The sequence below is a fragment of the Anopheles moucheti genome, chromosome 2 (assembly GCF_943734755.1).
Source record: "Anopheles moucheti chromosome 2, idAnoMoucSN_F20_07, whole genome shotgun sequence".
NCBI classification, from domain to species: Eukaryota; Metazoa; Arthropoda; class Insecta; order Diptera; family Culicidae; genus Anopheles; species Anopheles moucheti.
This window is the reverse complement of record NC_069140.1, coordinates 101,794,207-101,809,144: the sequence shown is the minus strand read 5'-3', so window position 1 is coordinate 101,809,144 and position 14,938 is coordinate 101,794,207. Positions and strand designations below refer to the sequence as shown.

At 43.1% G+C, this 14,938-nt stretch overlaps 1 protein-coding gene across 1 annotated transcript in view; it reads right to left on the bottom strand.

The window, feature by feature from the left end:
- The window catches only part of LOC128310564 (transcription factor collier), a 45,914-nt gene extending 39,887 nt beyond the window's left edge, over window positions 1-6,027 (bottom strand). Inside the window, exon 1 of the mRNA XM_053047236.1 lies at window positions 5,891-6,027. Coding sequence (XP_052903196.1) covers window positions 5,891-6,012 — 122 coding nt within the window. The 5' untranslated portion in view covers window positions 6,013-6,027. The remainder of the gene's footprint in view (window positions 1-5,890) is intronic.
- Between the last annotated feature and the right edge of the window lie 8,911 nt (window positions 6,028-14,938).

The following is a 14,938-nucleotide window of genomic DNA, read 5'->3' as shown; positions in this document are numbered from 1 at the left end:
TCGAACATAAATTGGCATTGGCAAGTGCTACACCAGAGCGCCATGGATGCGCAGAGACATACGAACAGTGGGTGCGGTTTTGGACAGTTATTACCGTACTTCCGTACTTGCAGTTCGATTTGAATTGCACGTGGATTATGCTGTGGTGAGTGTGATACCCTCCGGGGTCTCGTCTATCTGGGGGAGCGAAAATTGTGATGTACAGCTACAGGGTTCGGACGGTGGGGATCGGTTTTTGGAGAAAAACTGCATCCAAATGCAGCCAGAGCAAAAGCGACCGTGCAGGTGTTGATTGAGGTTGGTACGGTTTGGTTGGCGCGCGTAGATTGTATGTTTGGTAGTTGGGAAAGCAAATAATTCAAGCGCTTAAATGGACGATAAAGGTCTAATTGCTTGTGCAGTTTTGCTTTATTTACAACCGATGTGAATCTTTATGGCGAGCGTAGCGTTATAATTGACCGTACAAACAGCAGCCTTTAACATTGTTCAACTGATATTTGTCAAAATACGGATCGAACGATTCTACGCTATCGGTTCTACTCGAAGATCACATATTTTGTCATTGAAAAAAAGCAGGCAACAATCTGTTTGTTTTCTCAGAATTCACACAGTTGGTACAGGGCGGATGCAGGCGCCATGTTTTGACACGGAAAATGACACCGTCAGGATGCAAGGTCCGTTTGTCTTGTTGGATTTTCCTACCACAAGCTAGTTGTTCTTGGTGGTTTTTACTGCTTTGGTTCTGGTTGCAACACCGCATTCTAACGTGCATTCAAAAACATCTGGACATTGGGTGAGTCCACCGGAACCCAACGACATTACGGTCCACGTACAGTGTTACGTACGACACTAGCGAGAGAGGATAATGAACAAAATATGACCCTCTACCCATCGGTACATGGTTAGCTTACCCGTAACGGAATCGTTCTTTCAACCTCGTTGGTGAATTAGCCCGAAATTAGCCTTTAGCCAGGCTTATGTTCAGAGCCCAAGTACTTCCAACTCTTTGCCATGAGAGCTGATCGGCACAGAATGCGTAGACCACATGAAGGTTATCCGATTGCAGTAAACAAAGTACGTTTCAATCCCTTTTGAAGGCTCTCGTAGTCGCAACCGAACGCCCCTTCTATACGAGGGTGACCAATTTAAATTGGTTACTAATCAAATTTATCGGTTTGATAAATTGTGTGACGCTGGGCTTTAGGTTTACGCTACCGAGAGACCCCCCTTTTGGAGCATCTTGTTTCCAATCGACTTTATCTCCAACAGTTTTGGAGGGTAACTGTAGGGAGTCATAATAATACATGAGTGGGAAAAGATGGTCCAAGCTCCGGCTCTCGTTTGACATCCTTCGTTTAGAATTCACTTGTGTACTTGTGTTTGGGATTGAACTGGACAACGTCCTGGTCAAAAATCACAAATGAAAGTGAAAGCCATAAAGCATCCCGAATGTCTTTTCGAATCTACGTCTGTCCAGCTAGAATGCTGATAAAAAAAACCTCTTTATTGGACCCATCGAAAAGGGGTTCAAAATGGAACTAGTTCGGACACTGTCGGTGAATAATTGAATTACGATGCTCAGTTGTTCGGAGATTGTACAACGCACTCAGCAGTCAGCAATGTCACACTAGTCGGTGGAAGAGCATGTAGCAAAAAAAGTATGTTTTCAATACCCAAATACTGACGGGGCACATGAAGACAAGTGCACGAGGATATTCATACGGAACTCGCTGGGGAACCATCCGAAAAAGACGAACGTGCAATAATTCACCCGATGGTTGTGCTCGGGATGGTTTGAGGTTTTTCAGGAGGTACGGGCAAAGAAGTATGATCGAATGACATACTGCCCGGTTCTGATAAATGTTCTACCGTATCTTGAATGAAGTATGTAGAAAATTCAACAAAAAAGACATCCTTCTAAATTGAGCTACCTTTTAAACAACTGTAAATGTTCTCCTGTCATCTAGGTGACATAATGTTTTCCCGTTTGGAGCTGTCGGTCGGTTTTAGCAATTGGATATGAAATATTCAATTCCACACGGACAACTTGCCGACTCTGTTCCAAATGAAACCATGCGAAGCTTTAACCAACCACAGGAAAAAAAAGGCTTCCACCACTAACCCATTCGTTTAAAGCGCACCACCCCTCGGACATTTGGTTTAATTTTAATTACTCGCGACATTAATTGAACCACCGATTGACAGATCAGCGAACGATCATCGACTGTGCGCCGTGGCAAAATTAATCCCATCGGCGACGATGGCACCGTTCACGCTGTATTTCATCGTTGGTGTTTGGTGATTAAACCCGATAAAGTGATAATTTTATCCCACGACCACACTGGCGTCAGATATGATTTGATGATACCGAGCGTAAAGTGGGAGCGGAATGCCATAAGAGCGAGTATAGCCAAACAAATTATTGCCAATTGGTAATGGTCTTTCGGTTGGTGATGTTCAAAATTAAATACGCGGTTTCTGACACTTTCGCGGTGGTTTAATCCGATTATGCTCATGATGGGCGGAATCGGATTCGATTAGTGGTCGATTTAAATCGATTGGCAGGTCGCTCTGGAATGTGCAAATCTTCCTTTTTCTATGTTATTGTTTTTCCGGGGCTGCATTATGGTTTAAATTGATTACATTTGATTCGGCCAGAATGTGAGCTTCAGTTTATTAGAGTTAATTAATTAGCACAAATAATAAATTGATACAACAGAGATCATAGCTGAATATTACGAACAGAAGAATGATAGGAACAAATCAGCAAACTGGCCCAAATGGAACGTTGAAATGAGCTGCATGCTTTGATTCGACGAAAATTAATTTCCTCCTCAACTCAATGACTTTCATTTGCGTTCACCCTTAAGTGACACAATCGATGTCAATAAGGTTCGTTTGCGGTGTTTGCGGTAAACCAACGGAGTTTACCTATTTACCGTCAAGCATCATTAACCGACACTTGATGAAACCATAAAACCCTGATGCCCACACAGCCACAGCCACAGGAGAGCTACATTTGTGTGTGGGTCGTACTGTGCACAACGTTCCTGAAGCTGTGTTCAGCGTTGGCCACCGTAAAACTATCGTAGCTCTATCGGCCATATCAGACACAACAACTCGTCCTGTACGTGCCGGCTGGAAGTAGGATTAATTGAATTTGAATTTAACCTCATCATTATATACGGATCGTCCACTCCACTCGGAACTCGAAACCTAGTACATATCCGGTTCGGGAATCCTCGTTGATGTTGCTATCAGCACGGACACATCACGAGAGCTGGTGCAAATCCGGTGCGGTGAACGATGTTAATCGTTTTCCCTTCCCCCCCGTTCCGTACCGTGCACCGAGCGTCATCACTCGGCACAGATGAGATCACAGCGGGTGGCTTTCATCGGTGAACAAACTTCTGACAACTCCCACAACATAAGCATGCTGGGTGTTGGAAGGGATGGAGATCGAAGCACTTTTGAAAACAAAAAAGACAACGAACATCCCCGAAAAGCAAAATTCTCTCGGGTTTTGGTTTTTCGATGGGGAAGCTTTCATGTGCCAAATTATGCTCGTTTGGCAGGTTTTGTTTCAAAGCTGATGATGTACTGAAGTTGGAAGAGTTCGGACGTTTTTTACGATGACGTTGGAATCGACTATGCAATAATGACGGTTTCAATGCGGGTTTGTGAATTATATTTTAATTGTAGATCAATTTTTAGTGGTGTTAATAGATTGTGAAGTTTTCAGTATACCTTCGTTATGTTATGTTGATGTTTAATGAAAATTATCCACCAACAACCGTCTTGTAAAGGTCATGAGCTATTTTTTACTCTTACCAAAATAGTATTTATAACCTTTTCTTGCTGAACTTATGCTTTGTTTCATGTGGGAATAATTAACTAAATAACAAAAATAGGTAGCTTCTTACTACTTATCACGCTTTCCCACAAACTATCCATCCCAAGATTAAGGATCAAAACAAAAGCCTGATAAGCCTGATATAAATATGTTATTTTTGGCACAATGTGACCAAAGTAAATGATGAAGCAACGAAAGCCAAGACGGATATGGCAAAAGGATAAAAATAAATTAGCACGTAGCACGCGTGCTAGCATTGGAAAACATATTTTAGGATCAGCTAATAGAGGACACATCGCAACATGCAATGTTTAATTATGTAGCGGTCGCTGGGACGCAGGGATTAGTAGACGATGTTATCAATTTGTTATGGGGGGTTTAATTAGGATCTAATTATTTCACTCATCGAGGGTATTCATGTTGGCAGGTGGGTGACGAATGAGATGGTTTGTAAGAGTGCTGTACATTGTGGAAAAAGGGATAATTAAGGCAATTGATTATATGGATACATAAACTCATTTATGCGTGTGAATTTGTTGGAAATCCTAATATTGTTTCACATTCAGTGACATTTTACCTAAAAGAAGCCATAAATAAATGAAGTATCTTTTGCAAAATACCTTAATAAATACTGTCCTAAATCTATCCTAAAAGCGTGACCTAGCTGGTTCTTAAGCCATCAAAAACAGGCTGAAAGCTTGTTACTGAGAAAGACGTAACACAAAACCCGACAAGAAAACAGATAAGGAAAAGCACTGCACAGTGACATAACAAATTACTGCTTATGTATCGATGAATTCTTTTTTATCTACTTCAACATCTTATCCGATAATCAAGGATGAAGTACATCGTTTTCAGCGTGTATCGGATTTCAAAAAACAAATAAACGAAAAGAATTTTTCCCGACGGAAATGTTCACCCAAAAAAGTTTTATCGTAAACAGATCCAAACGATTGCTGCAGTTATCTGCTACGAACCAAATAAAATTGCAATCAAGAAGAAACAAAGCTGTCAAACAATCACTTCAAGAGTTGGTACAAAAAACACATCATCAAACTACGCGCAACAACTCCACACTGCAAAACGGAACCGCAAAGCACCGAATGCGAACAGATCAAACGATTCATCCGGTAGAATAACCACCGCGGTGGATGGTCGTTTCAATTTTGACCATTTTTGCTCCACCATGCCATTCTTTCAACGGGATCGCTTTCGTTCCTGAAGCCGAGCAGCGTCGTTGTTTCACGGGATGGTGTTAAAACAAACAGTCGTATTAGTCACTTAACACTCCCCCGTGGACGTGGTGCCGCTAAAACGAGTCCACCCTCGGGGTATCCTTTCCCCGTTCGAAACATCTGGCCCATTGCCCTGGGGCTGGATCCTAACCATCACCAACACAACGAACGAAACGGTACGGAATCGGTAAGGAATCGAACAAACCCCCACAGTCTGTCGGTGTGTTTGTGTGTTGCCTACCTTTCAGGCGCATATCCTACATCGTATCCTTCGACTTCAACAGATAGAGTCGAGGTTAGTGGAAGCGAATGTGGAGTGGGATTTTTTTTTGTTCTGTTGCGTTTTTGAAGTTCTCACTTCATTATTAAAGTGAGAGCACACAATCAGACGTATCTAACCAAAGTTTTGCCCACAGATAACATCAACGAGGCGTCATCGATGATGCTCCACGTTCACGTTCCTCGAGTCGTTCCAGCACCGAGGCGCACATTTAGCACATAAATTATGCGGAAAATCGCGATCATAAATTCACCGCAGCATCGGTGCAACCCGTAAATCGGGCGCCACGTTTTTATCAACCCAGCGTGATCTTAATTGTCCCGGTGGAGTAAAAAGCCGCGAACTGAAAATTGTCATCGACGGTTGTCCGGCCGAAAGAAGGGGTATGATTTATGGACCGCGCAAAATTTACTCAATCGCGGTCGCATTGTCTCTTTAGCGGTGGTTCACTTTGCGTGGAGTTGTATCATAATTGCCATACACTTAAAAATGGGAAACCAACGAGCTTAAAATGGTATTTACTTTGCCTGATCGACGGCCGGTTGCATCCAGGCTCGGGCTCCGAGCGGTTCCTCCTTCAGCGAAGTCATGGGACCGCGCGGCTGGTTCATGTCCGCCCCAGTTGGTGGAAGGCCGAACATCATCCCACCGGCACCGCGCGGTACCGAGGACGGATACAGCTTCCGGCCCCATTCTAGTTCGAGCGTGGGCCAGGGCGAGGCCGAGCTAAAGCCCGGCACGGTCTCGTCCGAACGCAGCTTTAAACCGTTATCGTACACCGTGGACCACAATTTTTCTCCGTTTGGTGGGCTCGAATCCGACTGCCGGATTCGACCAAGAGGTTTGCTGGATTCGTTTGATTTGTTCCAAAACTACGCGCACGACACTGGCAACTAACACTTTTCACCACATTCGAGATACTCGTACCCAAGGAACACTTTAAACCGCACTTATTCACAAATATTTCGCACAATCACCAGGAGCACAGCAGGATGCAAGATGCGTAGTAACGATTACTCACACAATTCAAATGCCCACCCGGCTAAACTTGCCCTGTGGCAGAATCCGTTCAATTAGTTATCGAAATCATCAACACAACGTGCCTTCCGAGAGGCAGTGGAATGTAGTAGCCAAGATCCGCGAGAGTGCACTCTGGAGATTTCGACACCGTCCCTGATGGATAGGACCGGGAAAGTCCCCAAGACTCGAACCATGCGTAGCTTCAGCAGCTCATGTGGGACAGACAAAAACCACCGCACGCAGCACAGCACCACCGTCGTGGTGAAGGATTCGGTTAGAACTAGCCGCCCAGCTGCAACAAACGCAGCACCAAGTATCGAGCACACGCAACGGTAAGTAGCGCCGTGGCACACTTGATCCCTCCAGAGATTGTAAGCGTTCGTCCCGTGTGACTGCAAAACCCCAACTGAAAAATTTCCGCACGGACCAAAGTTACGATCGTAACCGTTTTGTCCAGCCCAGGGCAGGTCGCTCCTGTGCGGCATGTGCGCGCGCCCTGCTGCTGATGCTGTTTGGTGGCTGAGCCGACGGTCATTGAGACAGTGAGTGAGAGCGAGCAAGAACGTGCCAGCAACTGTGGTACATTATTGCATCCGGCCAATCTCACCCCTACAGCCCTTGCTGAATATTCGGGTTCGCGCTATATGATGCTGTTTTCTCGCTTTAACACGGTCATCCCCGAGCGACCGTTAAGCGGCCTCGACAGGTCCCAGCAGTACGAAAAGGATATCTCCGGAGTGAAATCTCATCGGTCCCAGCAGACTCCGCCCCAGTCCCAGGGCTGCTTCACGCAGCACGTGCGTGTGTGATGCGCTCCTGCTCTGGCTGCTGGCAGCGATACTTGGGGAAATGAAAGCTTCCTTTCGGTTGTTCCGAGAATTCGACGTGGAAAACGCGCATTACAAAGGGGAAACCCCGTTGTTCAATGTAGTAACTCACGAGTGGTTTGAGGAATGAAAATAAGGCCTTTTTCCACGTACAATAAGGGATGGTTTTTTGAAAAATTTGAGGGCATAAGTAAAGCACGAAGCTAATATACTTTGTTTAATGATGATTTGATGAATTAAAATAGGTTCAATATTGTATATTTTGACATCATGTTAAATTAATTAATAAACTTAATGTTACAACGCAGTTTAGCTAAAATGTTGGTGAATATTTTAAAATTCACTTATCATTAACCTGGTAGGATACTTTTAACAGTAACATTTAAGAAACGTTTTGAAGCGGCTTTTGTTGTTTGTGTCTCAAGAATGAAATTGTGTTTGTAGAAGTATAAGTAACAGGAAGATTCACACGTTCGACAATGATGGTAAGAATGCAGGAACCTAATAATGCTCAGTTCAAGGCATTCTTCGATCTTTTTCCAAAGGATCATGCTGTCAGTTCAAAGGAAACTCATGAGTGCCCCTACTCAATACACAGTATTTCCCCTACTTTTACACGCTTTTAGAACTTCGCATGAAAAGCGCTTACATTTCCCCTGGCAACTCAGCTAAACTGCTGTCAGCAAACACGAGCGTGCCGTACGAAGCAGCCCTGGGACTGGGGCGGAGTCTGCTGGGACTGACGCGATATTTCACTCCGGAGATATCCTTTTTTGTCCGTTTTCCACGGCATGCACTGGGATGAGATTGGCTAAATGCAGTGCATGGTTGAGCGATCTCTTTCCCTCTTGGATTTTTACACGCTATCATATCTTTAGTACATGCGCAGTTCAAAAGGGAATTAAATAGGGGAAAAAAGCAAATATCATGACAAGTGGAAGAACATACTTGTTGCGCTTCTATTTTTCTTAGCCTCAAGCTCGTCTTGTCCCAAAGAAGGCGTGTTTCGCGGGTCTTGACGCGAATGTTTTGTTTGTTTGTTTTGTGTACATTGTTCCAACTCTTTTGTGGTGGTTTCTCGTTCTCCACCCTTCCAGCGTTGCGTTGTTTCATTTGTTTAATGTATAACTACAACGAGAAGAGGCACAAACAACTGCAAACCTTTTCTTCCGGTCCTGGGTCTCTGTTTGGCTTTGTTCACTACTGGATGCTGCGGGTTTCTTTTGCCTTTTTTGTTGTGTTCCATTCATTTTCACTAATGAAGAAATGATTGGATTGCATCGGTGCAAGGTGCTCCCCGGGTTTCGCTTCAACACGCATGGAGTCTTGTCTGAATCGTGTTTCTTGAAACATGAGTTGTACCTTCCCTTTTGTTCTGTTTGCCACCATACGAAACTCATTGCTCGCTACTACTGCAGCGCTAGGACCAGTCATCGGACGCATCCAGCGTACCAAACTCACGATCACGATGGTGTACGTAGTGGCTCCATAATGAGCGTACGTGCTCGGAAATACATAACTTGCCAGCTACCGTTGGATTTGTTTTCTTTTCTGTTACTTTTTTCCCAGCTCTGTGTTCGTGCTAGCTCGTTATGGTGCAAAAATGTCAAGAATCTCGCAAATGGATGTTATTTTTATCGTTACCATTCCCTCCGTATACTTGTTGAGAAAAAAGGAAAAACGAGTGAGAGTGTTTGAAAAAAGGGGTTAAACTCGTGAAGAAATATTGGAATTTAACACCCAATGCCAAGTGGTCCGCGAAAAGTATGAGACAAGTGTAAAGATCGTTTGTGAAACATGGAATGTGAAATTAATGAGGAAGGGAAATAATTTTCCACGAAAAGACACACAAATAACATTGAGGTTATGTGTAAAAAGTATGGGAAAAAGTGATAGGACCTTTCTTATCACATAAATTTCCCTTCATACGCTCTTGGAAAAATGGGTTGTAATGTGCAACAAATGATACCGATATCTTTGTGTCCGATCCGAGATCACCAAAAAAACCACCCCCGTAACTATTAGATAAACGAGATGGTCATTCAAAATTCGTTACACCTTTACCTCGTCGGTTAGATGGCCTACATGTGATAAACACAATACATCTGTTCTCCACCACACAAGCTTAAAGGGTTTTCGCAACCAAAAAAAAGGCTGTTGGAAAACCCTTTTTACAAGTTTCCCAGAGAAGAGAAAAAAAGCGCCTCCGGGTGCCAAAAACCGAAAAGGGGTTCGGCTTTATCTTTGTTTTATTTTTGCCATAGACACACACACACATACTTTTGGACGCATCACACACTGACTGGGTCAAATCCCGATTCCGTGGAATGAGGTGTTACGCACCCATGCCGGATTGGTCGTAAATATCCCGTGGTGACACATGCCATGCATATTCTGTACCGTGCCGTTTTGGTCCGCGAGAGCTCCCAGGCGATGGGAAAGCAAAACAAATACCTTGCACCATACCCACGCACATATGAACCAGTGGGCAAATAGCATACCGATGATTATCACCACCACCCCGATGGCCGATGGCCAAAAACTGCCGCCCATGGTGGAAAGGATGGCACACCCTCGTCTCTGTGGGAACTCTCACCCCCGGCCACCATCGCCCCGAAAAAAGTGTCCGAAAGAAAGACCAAAAAAAGGATCTTCATCGGAACACCTAGCGAATGAGACGAGAGAGAGAGAGAAAAAAAATGCTTGGGTGAGTCTACACACATACGCGTTGCCCAAACTCGAAAGGGGTTGATTAATCCCATTAGATAGTGCGCTGACCGCAAAAAAGCGGTCCACCCCGCTGGGGACTCATAAATTCATCAATTTCTAAATTGACCAAAAACCAGAGGCATCTTCTTGGATCAGGACATCCTGCAGTCCTGAGGACGTTACAGGAGCCGAACGAACGTTGTTTTCGCTGTCGACCGAAAGCCTGCAGCCAATGTGTGGGTGTGTGGGTGCGATTGAAAGGAAATGCGTATGTGCAGCAATGACTTCTGACCGGAAGCCACTGGCAACACATGGATTCAATCAGCTACAGTGAAGCGTAGCCAAATTCGTACCGAATGAATGAGCTGCCGATATTAAAGCGTCATAATTGTTGGGAGAACCCTTTCGAATAATGCCTTACACATGCAGAACAGTAAGAGTTTTGGGTCTTTAAATTCTCACCGGAATCGCAACGATGCTACAAGATGGTCTCAGAGGAATTGTTAGAGTGAAATTTGAAGATCAAACTCGATTTTTTCGTCCTAATCTAATAATCTGTAAGTTTTTGTTCCACTAGACAACATTAAAATGTTAAATTTGTTGTTTTTTTATTGTCATTATAAAAGGTTTTAACTTTGGTAATGATCTGAAAGGAAAATATGTCTCAAACTATTTAAGCAATTCATAGAATTGATAATCCTATACTCTATTGTACACTATAGTATATATACAATATTATTTAATTAAAAAGTAGTATTTTTAACAAACACTTTTCAACGTCATACGAACTCATCGCAGCAACGACTATGCAGTGAACGGACACCGAAAATAAATAAAACTTCCCGAAATAACTTATCTGCAGCGATGTATCATTAATCATACTTTCTGCACACATGTCATGGGTTTAGCACGTCACCATTACCACCCAGCATCCAGTGGGCTATAGCCTGCTTTTTTCGATTAAACAAAAAGTTACTGCACAAGAAGACAACAAAAAAAACCCCGATAACAAGGATTTACGAAGGTGTCAAGCGAACGGTGGCCGAAAGGAGGCAAAAGGATGTGAACAACAAAATTCCGTGCCTTTTCTGCAACGGCGGTAATACCGATCGTGCCGCGAAATGAATGTTTGGTAAATATTCCATTCAGGTGGCATGGCGAAGGTCCCGAGAGCTTTTCCGTACGAAAGCAACAAAAAAGTACGTGAACGTGCAGCGGACGAATCGAGTTCCACGAAAGGCGGTCTAATATGTGAAAATGCCGGATAGACAAGGAAGAATAGCAATGTGAAAATGTTGAAATAGCCGTAGATTAAAGAACCTGTAAATCTATACATTGCAATAACAACAAGAAAAAACCACACCGACATTACATATATTGGCATTCAAGTAGGCTTGCTCTGTACTGTGGCGGATGACTTGGCGGATTTTTCCAACCCGAACCGAGTTTTCGAAAGTTGGGCCTTCGAGGAGTCTAAAGAGACAAAAAACAGGGCGGTCTACGAATACAATCCGACACAACAAGCGTCATGAAACTAAACATACATAAATTCAAATTATTAGAATCGTACACAGAAGCGACCAGTTTCCGTAGCCCAAGTTGACACCTTGAAACGCAGGGCGTAAAGGTCGATAAGGTCTCCAAGGAAATGGTCGGCAGGAAACATGCCCACCACCAGGTGGTAAGTCCCATTCGACTCTGTACCTTTTTTCCTACACTGGTCCAATAGTCTTCGCTTGACAGAGAAAAGGATTAAGCAAAGCCGGCATTCGGGACAAAACCTGAAGGGTTGTAGATCCTTGGCCAACGGAAACTTTGTTGGGTGGATCAATTTCTAAAGTCAACACACACGCACACCATTCTCGGTGCTGTTTGGACGGATAAAAGCACGGCTGAAGCAGTTAAATCGGATGCTTAAGAACTTTCCGATCGTTTTGATGGGATGAGCCGTAACTAAAGTGGTTATTTATGGTGTGCAAAGAGAACTTTAATGCGGCATAGACAAAGCTACCGGAATACATAATGAACGAAAGATGTGGTAAGATCAATATCGCCGATGTTGTGCGCACCCGATGGTAAAATATTCGATACCAACTGTAACATCAGAACGTCAATCTTGCAGTGAGTAAAAAATATTAGTAAATTTCATCTAACAATTAAAATGTTCAGCTCTAACAAGATAAGAACCGTTCTGCTATTTCTGGTGCTAAGACCAAACGTAAAACCAATACTTAAAATATTTTGATCTAGAATTTTTAATAACATTAACAATACCGGTATTAAATTTCTTTCAAAACTATTTAACATTGTTCCACGCAAAAGAATGGTGATTGTTTAGCAACGCAGACTCGTTTGTTTGCCAAACACAGACAAACGAGCGTTTGTGGATCTAAACAAGAATGGACAGAACCATTGTCATTGTTAACACGCTTTAAAGCAATAATATAATTCAAACCCCGCGCCAACGACCTGCACGGCGTCTACCATCATTAGTACCGGTATTTATATACCTGTCAGTAATTCATCTTCCCTTTGGCAACCGCATCCCGTACAACCGGACACGCATAAAACGCGGCGACCAACAAAACAACGCGCGTACAAATTACTCCGAACACCAGCTGCCCGGTGTACCAATTGCCATTAATTAAAATAAATTGTAATTCACCCGCTTTACATTTGGCCGGAATGGCTTCAGTTCAATAAATTTCAAAAAGCTCGCGTGGAAAATAATTTATTTTTCCCCCACCACCGTCCAGTCCCCACCGGCTCCTGCTGCATAATGCACACCCTGAAGCGTGGACATACAACTCGCCCAAAATTGCAACCGAATGCATTCGGTTGAGCGGTGACAATTGGAATGAATTGAAATAATAATTAATAATTTTACGATCATAAATAAAACAAATTTAATGACGTGGGGATTTTTGTTTTCCACTTTTCCGGGTAACCGGGTCTCTCGCACGGCATTGCCCACAAATTCCCTGTACGCACGGGGGGAAAACCCAATATTTTGGGAATCGCTCGTCTCCTCCTGAAGCGCATAATTTGCTCCCCGAAATGTATTTCATGTTGGAACGAGAAGAAGCAGAAAGAAAATTAAACCGAAGCACACGCACAAACAATTGACCGGCGTGTGTACACTACAGACGCGGTGCATTACTGTTTATTAATTTTCCAATTGTTTGCTGGTTTGTTTTATCTACCGAGGTCACATTTCCACGGTGACTCGCGGTGACTCTTTTGGGTTCATTCTATTGCAATTGTTTTTCAGACCATTCTCCGTGCGTGTTTTTTATTCCTTTCTTTTCCTCCTTTCAGCACGGAATTGTATTGCAATTCGAGCAAAAGAATGGAGAAAACCCGACCGTGTACACAAAATAAAACAATTCGATTTCACACATCCGGCGTGTGGGTCTTTCGGTGAGTGGCCATGTGAGTCAATGCCCCCGTGGGGGAAAGGGAAAATTTACTGTCACCCGAGAATAACACGAGAGAAGGTGGAAGCGTTACGTAGTGTGTGTTTTTTTTGGGACAAGTGATTAATTTTAAACTGCACACATCATCCTTCCTTATGCTTATTGGCCATTTTAGGGCGAATGGCAAACGTCCGGTTCCGGTTTATATTAAATTTATTCATTCGAATTGACCAGTTCGACATAAGCACCGGTAATATGGTAATCGTTATAGGTCGTATTTAAATTAAACATGAACAGTACATCCTGTTATACAATGTTACCGTGTGCGTTGTTTTTTTACTTACTCTGCCACATTTTTCAAGATAAAGGTTTCCTCTGTGGTGTTTTTCCCATTTAAACATGAAGATATACATCCTTCCGACCATGTGTGATAATTGTTTGCACATTTAAATAAAGTTTGAAGAAATTGCAAATGGAGAGAGATTAAATGCATTCGCTCAATGGACAATGAGGGCGATTCGTTCGATGTACGGTGAATAAAATTAGAGCATTTCTTTAATCTGTTATTTCCCAAGGGTATCATAAAGTGTATTACCTTGCCAATGGTTTTGTCTCTGTTAGAATTTTATTTGGGGTTAGTTTCGTTCTAGTGGAGGTGCATACTCGATTCATCTGGAGGAAGATAAAAATAAGGTAAATAAGTATTGTTTATTATTACACTTCATACCTTTTTTAGCTGCAAAATCAATGATGTACAATTTTTGTTCTCTGTATATTTCAGTTAAACGATCAGTCCATTTCGATATGATCTACCTTTTATAATCTACATGCATTTTCTAACAGACCTCCTATTCATATAAATGTAATTCCTGCTGCTCCTGCAATGTTTAAACACTAACTTTCCCGTTGGTCGAGGAAAATATCTTCGAAAACTACCAGTTTCCGAATGTATAGTACCAGGAGAGCATCCACGGAAAAGGTAGCACCTAGTACAGCAATTTTGCTCAAAAACCGCCGGAAGGTATGCAATGTTTAAACACCAGCAATTTTGATCGAAACCCGCCTAAAGGTATGCAATGTATAAACACTAACTTTCCATACAAACCAGCTGTTTTCAGCGCTCCGATACCAGGAGAGCATGTTTTTCAAGAGGTAACACCTGGTACCAGCCGAGCAAGCACAAATCACGCGCATCCCGGTAGTTGCAATCCCAAGTTGTTGCATGTAAGATGTTGCATGCCAGATGTTGCGCAACATGTGTTGCGCAACATATGTTGCGCGACATGTGTTGCATGCCAGATGCTGTGCAACATATGTTGCGCAACATGTGTTGCGCGACATGTGTTGTGCAACATCTTGGTACCAGGTGTTACCTCTTGAACAACATGCTCTCCTGGTATCGGAAATTTGAAAACAGCTGGTTTGTATGAAAAGTTAGTGTATAAACATTGCATACCTTACGGCGCATTGCATTGCAAGTTGATTGCATACCTTCCGGCGCAGTACCAGGAGCTACCTCTTCCGTGGATGCTCTCCTGGTACTATACATTCGGAAACTGGTAGTTTTCGAAGATATTTTCCTCGACCAACGGGAAAGT